This window comes from Pholis gunnellus (assembly GCF_910591455.1).
Source record: "Pholis gunnellus genome assembly, chromosome: 15".
NCBI classification, from domain to species: domain Eukaryota; kingdom Metazoa; phylum Chordata; class Actinopteri; order Perciformes; family Pholidae; genus Pholis; species Pholis gunnellus.
This window is the reverse complement of record NC_136542.1, coordinates 13,746,843-13,760,356: the sequence shown is the minus strand read 5'-3', so window position 1 is coordinate 13,760,356 and position 13,514 is coordinate 13,746,843. Positions and strand designations below refer to the sequence as shown.

The 13,514-nt window shown below is 46.7% G+C and overlaps 1 protein-coding gene across 1 annotated transcript in view; it reads right to left on the bottom strand.

Annotated features, from left to right (window-relative positions):
• The window catches only part of LOC306706978 (cysteine-rich motor neuron 1 protein), a gene marked incomplete at its 5' end in the record, with an annotated part of 32,753 nt that extends 24,082 nt beyond the window's left edge, over positions 1 to 8,671 (bottom strand). Inside the window, 3 exons of the mRNA XM_079174242.1 lie at positions 3,889 to 4,062; positions 4,363 to 4,524; positions 8,374 to 8,671. Coding sequence (XP_079030368.1) covers positions 3,889 to 4,062; positions 4,363 to 4,524; positions 8,374 to 8,671 — 634 coding nt within the window. The remainder of the gene's footprint in view (positions 1 to 3,888; positions 4,063 to 4,362; positions 4,525 to 8,373) is intronic.
• Between the last annotated feature and the right edge of the window lie 4,843 nt (positions 8,672 to 13,514).

The following is a 13,514-nucleotide window of genomic DNA, read 5'->3' as shown; positions in this document are numbered from 1 at the left end:
AATTATTTCACACAGTGTAAAAATACTCAGTTTGAAGTAAAAGTATTAGCATCAAAATATACTTCAAGTACCAAAAGTACAAGTACTATTATGCAGAATGGCCAATTTCAAATAATATATTTACAGTAGGCCGATATCATGGGAAATGTAATTATTGATGCATTCATGTGTTCATCTCTACCAAAGTAACTAGTAACAAATATTGTCAAATGAATGCAGTAAAGTTAAAAGTACAATATTTTCTTCTGAGATGCAGTGGACAAGTACAGTACTGCCTGAATGTACTACTATGTGTACCACCGCTGCTAAAACAAGAGCTCAACATTGTTTACAGGAGAGCAAAGTTCTTTATAGATCTAGCCTCTTAATTTTGCTCTCAAAGTGCACCAGATTGATGCATTTAACTGTAAAATGTACAAAATCTCCCCCCCCCCCCCCCCCCCCCCCCCACACACACACACACACACACACACACACACACACACACCCTAGTCTAACTAAATCCTGTGGGAAACACAAAACACAGTGGAGAAAATAATTGAATAGCTGTCACATGTACTGTCACTCAGGCAACACTATAGTCCAAAACCTAACTCGAGAGAGACTTGGGGTGTTGAATATATTGTGTGGCAGTTGAGTTATGTCTGGATTTGGCTGTATGGATTGGTTCCCTTTCAGGGGAAAAGAATGGCGGATGATGGATGAAATATGCCTGGGAACTAAAGGAGGGGACTTAAGCAGCAGTTGGAATGGGTCTGGGGTTTCAGGTCAAGATTTAGTGAATGGAGTGAGGGTTAGAGCTGGACATGCAGGAATAGTCTGAGACGTTGTGTGAGTGTGCGTGTGTGTGCGTGTGTGTGTGTGTGTGTGTCTTGGCTTTTACCGCTGGCCTAATGCTGGCTGGTTTGGTTTAACCACAGACCACGAGTAGTGAGCGAGTAGACGGCAATCCCAACATGCCATTAAGGGAAGTTCTTTGTCTCATTCGCCACACAAGACTTTTGTTTCCTCTTTGAAATCACTACCCACAGACATACAAATAGGCACACACTGGGAAACGAGCAGCTTGCAGGGTACAACAGGGGGCCACGGCTTCCGCAGACGGCACACAAACACACAGCGCTGAGACGTCTCGCGCCCCAGCCAGCCGGCGGCGGCGGTCTGGCTCGGCCAGTAATAGCTCTGCCACAAAGAGGCTGCAGCCGAGCAGAACTAACGGTTCGTTCACAAGGGCAGAGAGGGGCAGGAACGGAGGGGGCAAAGGTGGGAAGATTTGTGGAAGCAAGCTCAGTTTGTGCCATGCAGTCATAGCGGGCACCGCTTCCCCCGTCTGATGAACCGCTCGTGAACTTCCATTTTTCCTGTGAGGGACATAGTTTACTCTGTTCTATCATCACTATCAGTCCACGAGAGCTAGTAAGCAGACAGCCTGACTGCTTCTGCATCGCTTGGGTTTTCAACGGTGACTATTTCGGAGCAAATGTTAGTATTAAGTGATGCCAGTTGTATGAATCACCTAAACACTTCCAAAATACCGCAGCTTTTTCCGGTCTGTGAGCAACAGCAGGGGAATTCCTCTAAAATAACAGTTAGGAGCCTTATCATAAATGAAATATGTAAACAATCCTAGAGTGTAAAATGACCAAACACCACCCTACCAAGACCCTGGGGCCTGTACTTGACACAAATACCTCGACAAAATGGTCGGCCTTACTTGTGTTTTCTTATCTTCCTGCGTCTGCCTCCCCCCCTCCCTCTCTTATACTTATCACATCCTCTTTCCCTGACATGTGGGTATTACGTCCGTTGCGTCTGAATTGAACGTTTGCAACCGAATTACATCAGTGTCTTGAATACCGGCAGAGAACAGGATCCCGCTGAAACAACACGAGGCAACATGAGGAGATTGAACACCAACAGTGGAGTGAGGCAGAGAAAATGTTGAGTTTTAACAGATCAGACTGTGTCACAGGGGAGGGGTGAACTAACAAGACCGCTGAGTGAGTCAGAGAGAACGTGAATGGTCAAAACCACTTCCATGTGTGAGCTCACTGGAGAGGAGGATCTATGGTTCCGACTGATGTTGGGACACAAGTTCTGCTATGTGCGTGAAGGGCGGTTAGTGGAGCTTTCATGCCCTGGGAGCAGGTTTAGAGGATGCATTTGCTGTCACACACTCGCAGGGCATGCTAACACTTCTTGATAACTGCTTGTGTCTAAAGACAACGAGTGGTTGATGAGCGAATAAGATCCTAACCACAGAGTCCCGGTCTGGTCGCAGAGGACGCTCATGCTGGTGACAGACGGAGGGGGAAATCTCTGCCGGGAACATCCAGACAAACAAGATAATTATCACACACAGACAGCACAAACACACACGTGATTATATACATAACCACGTGTGTGCATCTTTCCACATGCGTACTTGCAGACACAACAGACACACACATCCTGGTCTCTTACTTAATGAGGGGGCCATCAGAAGGGCGGGTGTGTCGCAGTGAGAACTCATAAGCCGCTGAAAAATGTTGTTTACAGTTTTCGCTGGTGCGAGTTTAAACTGTCACCATCGGCTTTGTAGATGAGGGAGTTACAGAACAGAGAACTGGCAGTATATCTTTCGCCGTAACGCTAGACTTCAGTTATTCTACGTCTCAACAATATCATGTTTGATGAACACACTTCCTGTGGGATGTACTGATCGAGAACATCCTCACTGCTCTAATGTAAACGCTGTGGAATAACCGCCGTGGTATTTGCAGACTAAATAGTCTCAAATATGTCATCATGGCACGTTGCCAGACACCGTTTTGTCTGTCTTAATAGCCGTTCTTCGTCTGAAATGTCAGTGCATTTCAAAGAGAGTACCAAAGGGGAGCAACATGAAGATAAAGAACAGTCGCAGTCGCAGGCTTCGCACTTAATCTGTTCACTACAGCCGCGGGCCACTTTTCTTCAGGATTCAGGAAGGTTTTCCCCATTTCCTGCTTGTTCAGTAAGATGAAGTTTACATACGCAGAGGTTCAGCGAGTTCACTCAGTGAAGTGTCAGTCAGGAGGCAGCCGCCACTTTGCGCCTGTCTCTCCCCCAGACACCTCACAGTCCAAATGAGGACGCTAAACTCTCAGTGCCAATAACATTTTTCACTCGGAAGTGTCAATCACGGAGGGTGCTAAGGGTGGAGCTGAACACACATTCTTGTATTCTTACACATCATTCAAGGTATTCTCTTCCAAGCATCCGTCTGACACTCTGCGGAGCTTTCTGAGACCTTTCCTGGTTTTGCCACTCTGTCAGTCAGATTCACACCTTCTGTCTTTCCTTCTTGTTTTCTTTTCATTCCATCGGCCTCTTTCTTTCCCTAAACCTCCTCCCCCTTTACTTTTCCCACCGTGCATGGCGTCATGAGGTGCAAAATGCAGTACTTTATGCTATGTGCCTGTTAAGCTTTCCCAGGGACTCAATGTAAATATTCAGGTAGATACATTTGTACAATCACACACAAAGTCTTAAGCACTTTATCTTTACAGGAACCCTTTGCCTAATATGAAAGTTAACCCCATTTAGAGTCACAAGGTTTCCATTGGTCGCCGGCAATATGCTTCCTGTCACACATAATGGGCTGAGACATGAGGAATTCTATGTTCCACTCAGAGTGGTGATTTGTACAAGAGAGGGGCAAAGCTGTAGCATACATTGATATAGCAATGTTTATACTTAGCATGGGCTATGAATTCATAAAATCCTGTTGAAAAGTAACAATGTAGTTGCAGAAACGTTAGACTCGGGTATAAATCCACACATTTCGACACTAAATGAGCGAAGGGAAGCTACTGGTTGGCTGCTGTGTGGTTTGTCAGTTGTAGTTGCAGGTCATGTGAAGGTTACCTGCAGCTTCCTGGCACTGGCTGCGGTTGATGTAGGCGAAGTGGTGGTGGCAGCTCTGAGACTCACACACACAGCCCTCGGTGGTCAGGTTACACCCAGAGAACATGCAGGCCGGGTTGGATGGTCCCACATACTTCTCTCTGTGTCTTTCCCGGTGCTCGTGCCTTCGACCCTCTGAAATCCCGCCGTGGACACACACACACACACACACACACACACACAAACCACAGTCATCAATGAGTCACAGACAATGGCACCACTCAAGTGTGAGTGGGGGACCACTACACATAGCCTTAGCATGTGTGTCATCACTATGATATGCAAGTAGCATTAGTCACCTCAGAGCCACATCTGCTATGGATTAGCTCTTCTCAATGGACAGTATTATTCCCCCTGACTCAGGTTCTGTGCGTGTGTGTGCATGCATTAGTGTTTCCAACATGTGTGTGTATGTGATGGGAGGACAGGGCTCACCTGACTTGCTGGCCTTCATGCAGGTTTCCTGGTCCGGGTAGGCGAAAGAGCCCAAGCAGGAGTGGCGGGCATCGCACACACACTGACCTCCGGCTCTTTCGCAGCCTGTCATCAGGGGACAGCGCTCGTCCTCCAGGCCTGCCTCTGGATGCGAGGGGAGCGCTGCGAGGGGGAGAACAGAGGACATTTAGGGTAGGGGAAGATCATGAACTTCTCACTTGGACTGGGGTTTGTCCCTTTTCACTGGGAATAAAGAGACATTGGGCAGAGTTACAGATAAAGCGGAATCGCAAGCTAAACTGTGCCAAGAACCAAGATTTGTTTTCCCGAAAGTGCGAAAGGGTTAGCCAGCTTACAGCTTCGGTTGCAACACATTGCCCTGGCACCACCATTACTGAAGTGACTAGTGTATTTCTGGGCTGCCATCCCTCCTACCTCCTCGCCGTGCCACGCTACTACAGCCATTGAGCCCATTTGTTTGCTTTTGTTCCACAGCATGGGGCCCTCCCAGGCCCTCCCAGGGATCTCTGCTGGCCGCCGGAACGCCTCTTCTGTACCAACGCCACTTGCACAACTTATTGTTCCTTCGCTTAGCGAGATGGACCAAACCTCACCATAGGAAGGAATGTCCGAGAGAGTAATGCGTCTTAACATACACATCGCCCATAGTGTTCCTTTCCCATGCATGCATGACTAAACGCATATTTGCACCCCAAAATTACCCTCCTTCACAGTTGCCCAATCCCACTCAGAGTGGCAGCAGAGTAAACAGGATGAGACAAACTGTAACCCCGAGTAACCCCTTGCCAGGCATTTAGCTCCCAGGCCTCAATCAACAGTGTGGAAGCGCGATCGGAGCTTATCATAATACTCTGGCTTTCTTCTCTACACACCGCCAACAGAGGAAACGGTCCGGTGGAAAGGTTTAACTATCCAACGCAAACGCTAGCACCTCATGGTATGTTTATCGGACTACTGTGGTAATCCTACCTGAAATAAAGCCTCTTGAAATGAAAATCAGTTTCACTCCGTTCGGATTCAGAGAAACAATAACATGACGACTCAAAGTGACTGAAAACAAATGGAATTCCTTGGCTTTGCTTTTCAAATGCTGTAAATTGTAATACAACACACATGTTTATTAATTTAAAATAGATGTTTCAATATAAGAAAAAGTGGGACTCTTTCTGGAATATATCTATGTGAATCAATGTGACTGTAGAAGAAAGCAAAACTCTTTCCCCAAGTTGAGGTTGGCTGTGTGCAGGACTCCATGGTGTTGCTCACAAGCACTATAGTAAAGGTAACACTAACTTTAGCCAGCCTGTGCTGTTAATAGCTCTCCCAGACAGCCGGCGAGACACAAGCGGCCTTTTGAACAAACCACACCAAAACTTTCCCTGTGATTTCCTTTCACCTTAAAATGATCCTCAGCTCCACATTTCTTTCCATCCAGAGGCTTTCCTGTGCCTGGGAGGGTATTTTCATTTGAGGTGGTGGTGGCAGGGTTGCCTGTCTGTGTGGAGTGCTAAATCTGACATGTAGAAAATTAGGTGGAAGTCAAAACAATGAATGAAAGGCTGAACACTAAAGACATTGTCTCATTAACTCATTTTGTGCTTGACCCCTGTCAGCACAGCTTGTTCTAAGCTGGTCTGCCTCAGCCTCCCTTTGGCCTGACCCTGCTCTGGTCTGGCCATGCTATCTATTATCTGGCTTTGGCATGACTCTAGCCAAGGTCTATAGCTTCATCCCAGGGGGATTCCTCTCTCAGCCACTGAGACGGCTTGTCTTGGCATCCAGGGCCAGGATGAGAAAGCTGACCTCTAGAGGCCCTCTGGCTGATAGTGAGCTAAAAAGGAAGTCTTTGAAACATTAGATAATACCAGAGGAAGGGAGCAATAGAAGGCATGCGAGTGGAAATTGCGTCCATGTAAGATAGACATTCTGTTACGTGGTATGTTAAGTGCCTCTGGAGCTGGTGGAAAGTTGCGTGGGAGGACAGACATTGAGAATACAATGACAGCATCAAAACAAATAATTTAGCTTTAAAGACTGAACGATTTGGCCTCGCTGACAGGCGGATCGCTGAAGCAAATATGAGAAGGTGACAGGCCCCGATGACTTTGCCCCGGAGCAGGTGCCCGAGTACTCACAAGACTCCTGTCCTGAGAGACTCAACCTACAACCTGAGGCTGCAACATCTGATTCACTTGTTCACTGTTCAAGAGCCAAATTCATGAGAATACCTGATTTAAATATCACAGGTATTATTCATGGAAAGCTACAACCGTTTCAACAGATTATTTTTGGTTATTAGTAAATGGCAGCAGCGCCTGGAGTTAAATGCTTCAACGGTGAACAGTTTATCTCCAGCCCATTTCCAATTATTTTTTAGACACCAGTATCTTACATTATATTTCCAGGTCTGGAAAACACATGCTCAATGACTATTGCAGTTTCAACCTTGACCACAGGAGCCCTGAAAAGTTCATCATGATACCTATTCCAACAAGTTGTCCCAATCTTATCAACGATAAAAGTTTAAAAACTTGGTGATGATGCATTACCACGGTGCACTCCTTGTATAATATGCAATATGTCACCTGTCACAGGTTGCTGCGTCTCCACAATAACAGATTCCGACCACCCAGAAAATCAAAACTGTGAGCAGAAAAGCAGGGGATCAGAAAGCGGAAACATTTACCCCTTACTCCTGATTGCGAGTCTAATCACTTTAAGACCCTTGCAGCTTGAAGGGGGAAATCTGGGATCAGCCTCCAGCAGCCTGCCTACTGTGGCCTCTGAAAACACACCGGGAGGTGTTGATTTACCCCCACCTATAGACCCTCTAGGATATTGAGATTGTGTGTGTGCGTGTGTCTGATTTAGGGGTCAGCAGCGTGCTCCGAAGCCCCTGAAGCCAGAGGACCAGAAGAGGCACCACTCAATCAGAGGAGCCATTAGGTCTGCCACTCGCTCCAAAGCTGTTCATTTGCCGAGGAGCTGTCCTCCAGGCGCCAGCCGAACCTGTGCACGAGGCACAATCAGCAACTCCGTCTCCTGGGATGGCCTTGAGCTTGGGACCCCCGGAAGACCCTCCTGGAGCCCTGACTTGGACCACCCCACAGAGGGATGGTGAGAGGGCAGGGTCAGGCCATCCAGACACCCACTGAGAGCTGCCTACTCTCTCCTACAGTCCCGTCAGTCCATTTCAATCACCCAGAAACAGGCTGGACAATGTGCAGGTGTGGAGGGGGCTGAGTGGGTGGGTTATGTGTTCCTCAGGGGAAGGCCATTGCTACTTACTGCGTTCACTGTGAGGAACCTGACACCCTACACATTGCTTTGATGTTCAGAAAGTTGCTCAAAATTGTGCATAAAATGAGCGCATCCACAAGTTTGGATTGGCAAAAAAAACAGATTAGCACAACACTGGGGATTCACAAGATTGCGAATGAGAATCTGCAGAAGACTTTAGCAATGGTGCTGATGGTAATCAATACAGACAAGAAAGGGGCAGCTTATTATTAAACAGTATCCATGTTTAAAAACTGTCGGTCATGCAATGGGTAATCCATAATTCACACGAATTCAAACAATCATTTTTGGCATATTTCAATTCACTGCCTTCTTTTTAATGCACGCCTCTTTTGAGTTGTAAAGCAAAGGAGAACAGAGCCTAAGCTGAAGTGTAACCCGGTGCCAAAATCACTGCTTCCAAACGTATTGTCATGGCTGTGAGCAGAGAGTGAATGAAGCTTTGAGGAGGAAAAGAAAGAGCAGTTGAACATGACTCCCCTCATGGCAGTCAAGAGCCCCTCAGACCTGGGGAGCTGCTCGAGGCAGCCAGAGACGAGGTAAACACTGACACAGTCACTGCAGTCAGGATTTAACTGACATTTGAATAGTGATGCCTTTAAGCCGCTTAAAGGAAGGGGGGGGGGGGGGGGGGGTGGTTGCCTACCAAATTAATTGACTGTGATTTCATAAAAAAAAGACTCTACCCACCTTTACATACTCCAGTTTCAGGGATTGCGGCTGCTCCTGTTTTGTTAACAGAGGCGCAGGTCAGCCCCAGGGCGCAGTAGCCGTGCGCCCAGTCCTGTCCGCCGCAGGGTTCCCACTCCAGCCGGGCACACTGGTCACAGCATCCGCACGGATCCCTGGCGAGGGTCCGGCCACCCTCGCAGCTGTGTGGCGCTTTGACGGGACAAGTGCGGAGATTACACGGCGTGCACTCGTGAGCCGAGAGCGCACGCACCAGAAAAAGGACATTCAATAACACAACGGAGCACTTGCTGAACATGTTTTAAAAAAAATAAATAAAAGCTTTCTATTAAGTTTCCCAGAGAAATAGTCCGCTTCTGTCAGATGACCAGCCACATGAACTCACCGCGATGCACACTACAAAGTTGCAAAAGTCTTCCTTAAAGTTTTTTGGTGATGTGCCTTCCCTCGGGCGCGCTGATTTAACACACCGCAGCTCACTTCAGAAGCAAAAAAATACCACGAGACTGAAGTGTGCGGATGCGCTTTAAGTGGCAGCGATGTCCAAAGGTTCAGTGTATCGGCAGGTAGACGCACGTCTCGAGCGTCTCATCTGAGTAACAAATCCAGGAGCGAGGCTGATGACGTCCAGGGAGGCTTGCTGCTGCTGACAGCGACGCACGAGAACGCAATCTGGCTCTTAAATTGTCATACAGGCATATAGAAATTAGCGGAGCATTGACTGACACAGGCACCGACCAGTCACAGGGAGCGAAAGGAGGGAGGATTTGAACTGATGTGTCCCCCGCTCGGCAACTCGTCTCTGTGTTGCGCAATGATGCAACTCTTAGTGCTTGAATGCAAGTTGCTTTTCTGCGTCATGTTCTGTAAATCACTGCAATGTTGCGTGTAAGAGGTATTTGTTAGTTTGAAAAACGGATTTGAAATACTTAGTAAACTTAATAAAGCAGTCTTTTCGCATTTTCGTCAGTACTTGCTTTATGTCACACTATTACATTATAATTCTACACAGCAATAAAGGGGGTTAGACTATAATTCACCAAAGTAGCCTGTATGAACCCATGGCAATAAAATAAGAATACAATATGTAGTCTATACACTCCCTCCCTCATTAAGATGATATCTTTTGTGCCACAAAGAGCATTTACAGCAGGGCTCTTGTCACCAACCCCCTAATTGTTCTCTACCTCTGTCCAACAATACAGCCATAAACTCTGTCAAAGCGTCATGATCAAACATGCCCATGGCTGTATATCATTCCACAGCTTTATACCTTTTGTGTGTGGATGAGTGCGTGCTTAGTTGTGTTTGCAGGTGTCCGATTGTGTATGTAGGTGTCTTTTTTTTCAAAAGTCAAAAGGTCATCTCATGTTTGTTGAAGCAGTGTTTGTGCGCTTCCCCTGGCAGATGGATGGTGTGTGTGGACAGTGGGCACAGCTGGAGGCTGATTGTGTCAGTGCCACACACACTGACGAGCTAGAGAAAGCAACAAAAAAACCCGTTTCTGCTGCACAAGTGAGCAAGAGCAAAGCCGACAGTTTTTTTCCCACGGTGACAGATCATGTAGTCTTCAGAAGCAGTCAAGTGTGATGGCAACACTTGGGTCGGCTTTACACAAAGCTGGCTGCCGGCTCTGAGCAACTAATAAGAACTACTGGAAAGTAAATTACACAATAATAGATATGCATAATATAAAAAGTGTGAGGATGTTTTTTTAGGTTTTAGAAACATTTCCTCTTCAAACACCAATCAGATGTTGTCCGGAATGATTTTCACCACAACACACAACAGCACCTCGTTCATTTGCAACATCTGCCTGGATCCACCCGCTCCAACACAAACACAACATCCAGGAAACAAGCCCCACAGCACGCATAATCAGTGCTTGCAACACAACTCGGCTCTTGTCCTCCAGCTCTCCCTCCGCCCTCCCTCACTTCATCCCCTCCTTATAGCTCTTGTCAAATGGGCCGACTTTCTGACCGCTGGCCGGGACACTTACTGTTGGTTGACGACAGATCAGACCAGGACTTCGGTTTCCATTCACTTGCAGAGATTGTGGCCCAGCGGCACTGACCTATTTGCCTGGGCAATGGGCTTTCAAACAGGGGCCAGCTGGCTGCTCTCAGAGGCCCCGCATCCTGCTATCACGGACCAGAGGTTTGTTTTTGTTAATTGAAAGGTCACCACAGCACCTTATGGACCTATCTATCTATACTAGTAATTAGATATGCAAACACGGGGAATCATAAAGGGGGCATTTTTCTCTCAGTTGGGCACCAGGGGAAGCAATCAACAATACAATAACAGGGACCAAACAAGAATACACCCTCATTAGACTCACTCCGAGCATATGCTCTCTGTCAATGTGAATTTGGCATTTGGAAAACTGCCCTATTGTTCAGCTTGGCGTCGAACATCACAGTGACATTATTCATAATTTATGCTTTGTTTTTCATTTCAAACAAGGGCCGAAGTCGCCCCTAACTAAGCTAATTGGATTTGTTGAGTGCCATGTTCACTAAAGCCAGAGCACAATCTGCTACAACAGTAGTTTATGTGTGCAAATGGTGCAGATCTCTGGCAAAATACAGCAGGAAGGGCACCGGTTTTCTTTGTTTTCCACATTGGAGTCTGAGGTATTGATGATTGTAATTCAGTCTTGTGGAACCAGGTCCAGGTGGACATAATCATCCCTGCCTCCATAAGACTCAGGGGTCACGGTGTGTGAGATCTGTCCCGGAGATTGGATGACCTCTCTCTGTCATCTACCCCTGTTGCTTCTAGTCTAATTTACAACCGCCTGCTGTGGAGGCGTCAGGCTGGTGTGGTGAGGAGGTGTTTCCGGGATGTAGATGGGTGTGAATGATGGTTTGGAGGTGAGCTCACCGGCAGCAGCAATGCAAGGCTGAGGAGTGTGCCGAATGTGGAGTGTGATGTGGAGTGTTAAGTGCATGTCGAGAGGACAGCGTGCGGCCCACCTGATAACAAGTCCCCATGGATGTGCTCTGGGATTTTCCCCTGAGGATCAGTGTACAGTGCTGGTTATCGCCCTTGCTTAGCTTATCTGTGAGCACATGGTGCTGGACTGAACCATACTTTGCAGATCCAGGCCACGGGGTGGTGGTGGTGGTGGTGGGGGGGGGGGGGGGTGAGGAATGAGGGTGAGGGGGCATAATGGCAATGCATACTGACAGTTGAAAGAGTTTCAAAGCCATTCAGACATCTACTAAACTGGGAAATATGGAGCATTTACTGGAGTAAGCAAAATATAGATACTAACGAATGGACTGTTTCAAACCCAGAGCAGATGATGTCATCGTGTTTTTTGTACAAGCAGGCACAAACATGAGATACATGAGGAAGAGGTGTGAACAAAACAAAACTTTTCAGAAATTCAGCCAAAGCGATGAGCAACACAGTGGTTTTCGATGACAGTTGTACAGGGCATTGAGGTAATAATCGACAGAGATGAGCACTTCTCTTTTCCATTATTGCCATCCAGGGGGACTCACTCTCACTTCATTTGTTTGGACCTCTGTAGAAGAAGTTCGGAAACATTCGGAGGAGTCCAACGGAAAGAGTAAGGCATCTTGCACGAGACCAGAGCAGATTCCCAGGTCTAGTTTACAAAAACACTGAACATTTCAAGGATTCCTTTTCTTTCAATCAATGCTGTCCTCTTCTCTTTTCCTCTGTCCTTGACTCCTTCTCTTTTGCCTCTCTGCTCCCTCACTCTTTTCTCTCTGTGAGGTCTGGTCCAGTTGCTGTTTTCCGTGCAGGGACTATAATAATGTGTTTTGACACCGTCAGGTCTCCTGCTGTCTTTTTCTCTCTGCCTCACAGAGTCAAACCCCCCCATCTTGTTCTGCCTCTAAGCAGTTCTGCTTGAACGTTAAAGGGTTCAGTGGGTTCAACCAGCCCTGAGGGTTAGGTTCTCCACTTTGTCTTTGTAGTCTGTGAATTGGCTGTTTTCTGTGAGGTAATGGGGAGAGGACATAAATCTAAGCAGATGCCCGGTCATCTAGTGAGCGGTCCATCCTAATGCCTGATTTATACTCATGCGTTTTGTGAAGGCATACATAGAAGTGTGGCGGATTGCTTGTGGCATGTAACTTCTTTTTGATTTGGACTCGCGATTTTCAAATCCTTCGTCAGGCGTTCTTCGATTTAGTTCCAGATAAGTTCAACCTAACACAACTCCATGTTGTCCAATCAAACGTCTGCGGCGTCAGCAGTGCCTGGCGCGTCGTCACATTTTTCCGGAGGTGTGCGGCACGTTTCTGCAGCTTTCTGCGAGTTCCGCAAACCATCTCTGCGGCTCTGTGGAAGCTCTGCACAAGCTTTTCTTCAGTATAAATTAGGCATACATATTGACATGTAAATCACTGCTCTGTGAGGTACCATGAATGTTGTCTAAGTTGTCTTCACGAGGAGGCCGAAGCAGATTAGATTTAATTCAATTGGATAAAGTGTTGGAGGATGAGCCCCGTACCTGATTTGTTTGATCAACTCTTCTCAACAACAATTTGATGGATTGCCATGCAATTCTCTACAGATTCATGGTACCCAGAGGTACCATATCTCCTGACTCATTCTATGAAATATCTCAACATCTGCAAGATGGATTGGCACACACAACTTTGGTTCCTAGATGATGTGTTGTAATGATTATGGTGATCCTCCCACTCTTCCTTCAGCTCCATGAGGTTGATATTTGTGATTTAGAGTCAAATGTCTTGACAATTATTCGATGGATTGCCATGAAATTAGCTCTAGACATTTGTATTCACCTCAGGATGAAGTGTAACAACGTTCGTGATAACTTTGTATACAGCCCCATCATCATGTCAAAGTTTCCATTTGTCTAATACTTTGGTTTATCACCAAATACCTGCAAAGCTAGCTGCAAACATGCTAAACTAAGATGGTAAACATGATAATCATTGTATTTGCTGAACATCAACATGTTAGCATTGCGACAGCATGCTGGCGATAGCATTGAGCTCAAAGCACCGCTGTGCCTCAGAACAGCCTCAGAGAATTGCTCGCGTGGCTGCAGTCTTGTTCTGTGAAGAGCTCATATCAGCCCTGGATAAAGTGACAAAGTCCAAGCCGGTGTTTTAGTGCAAATAAAAGAA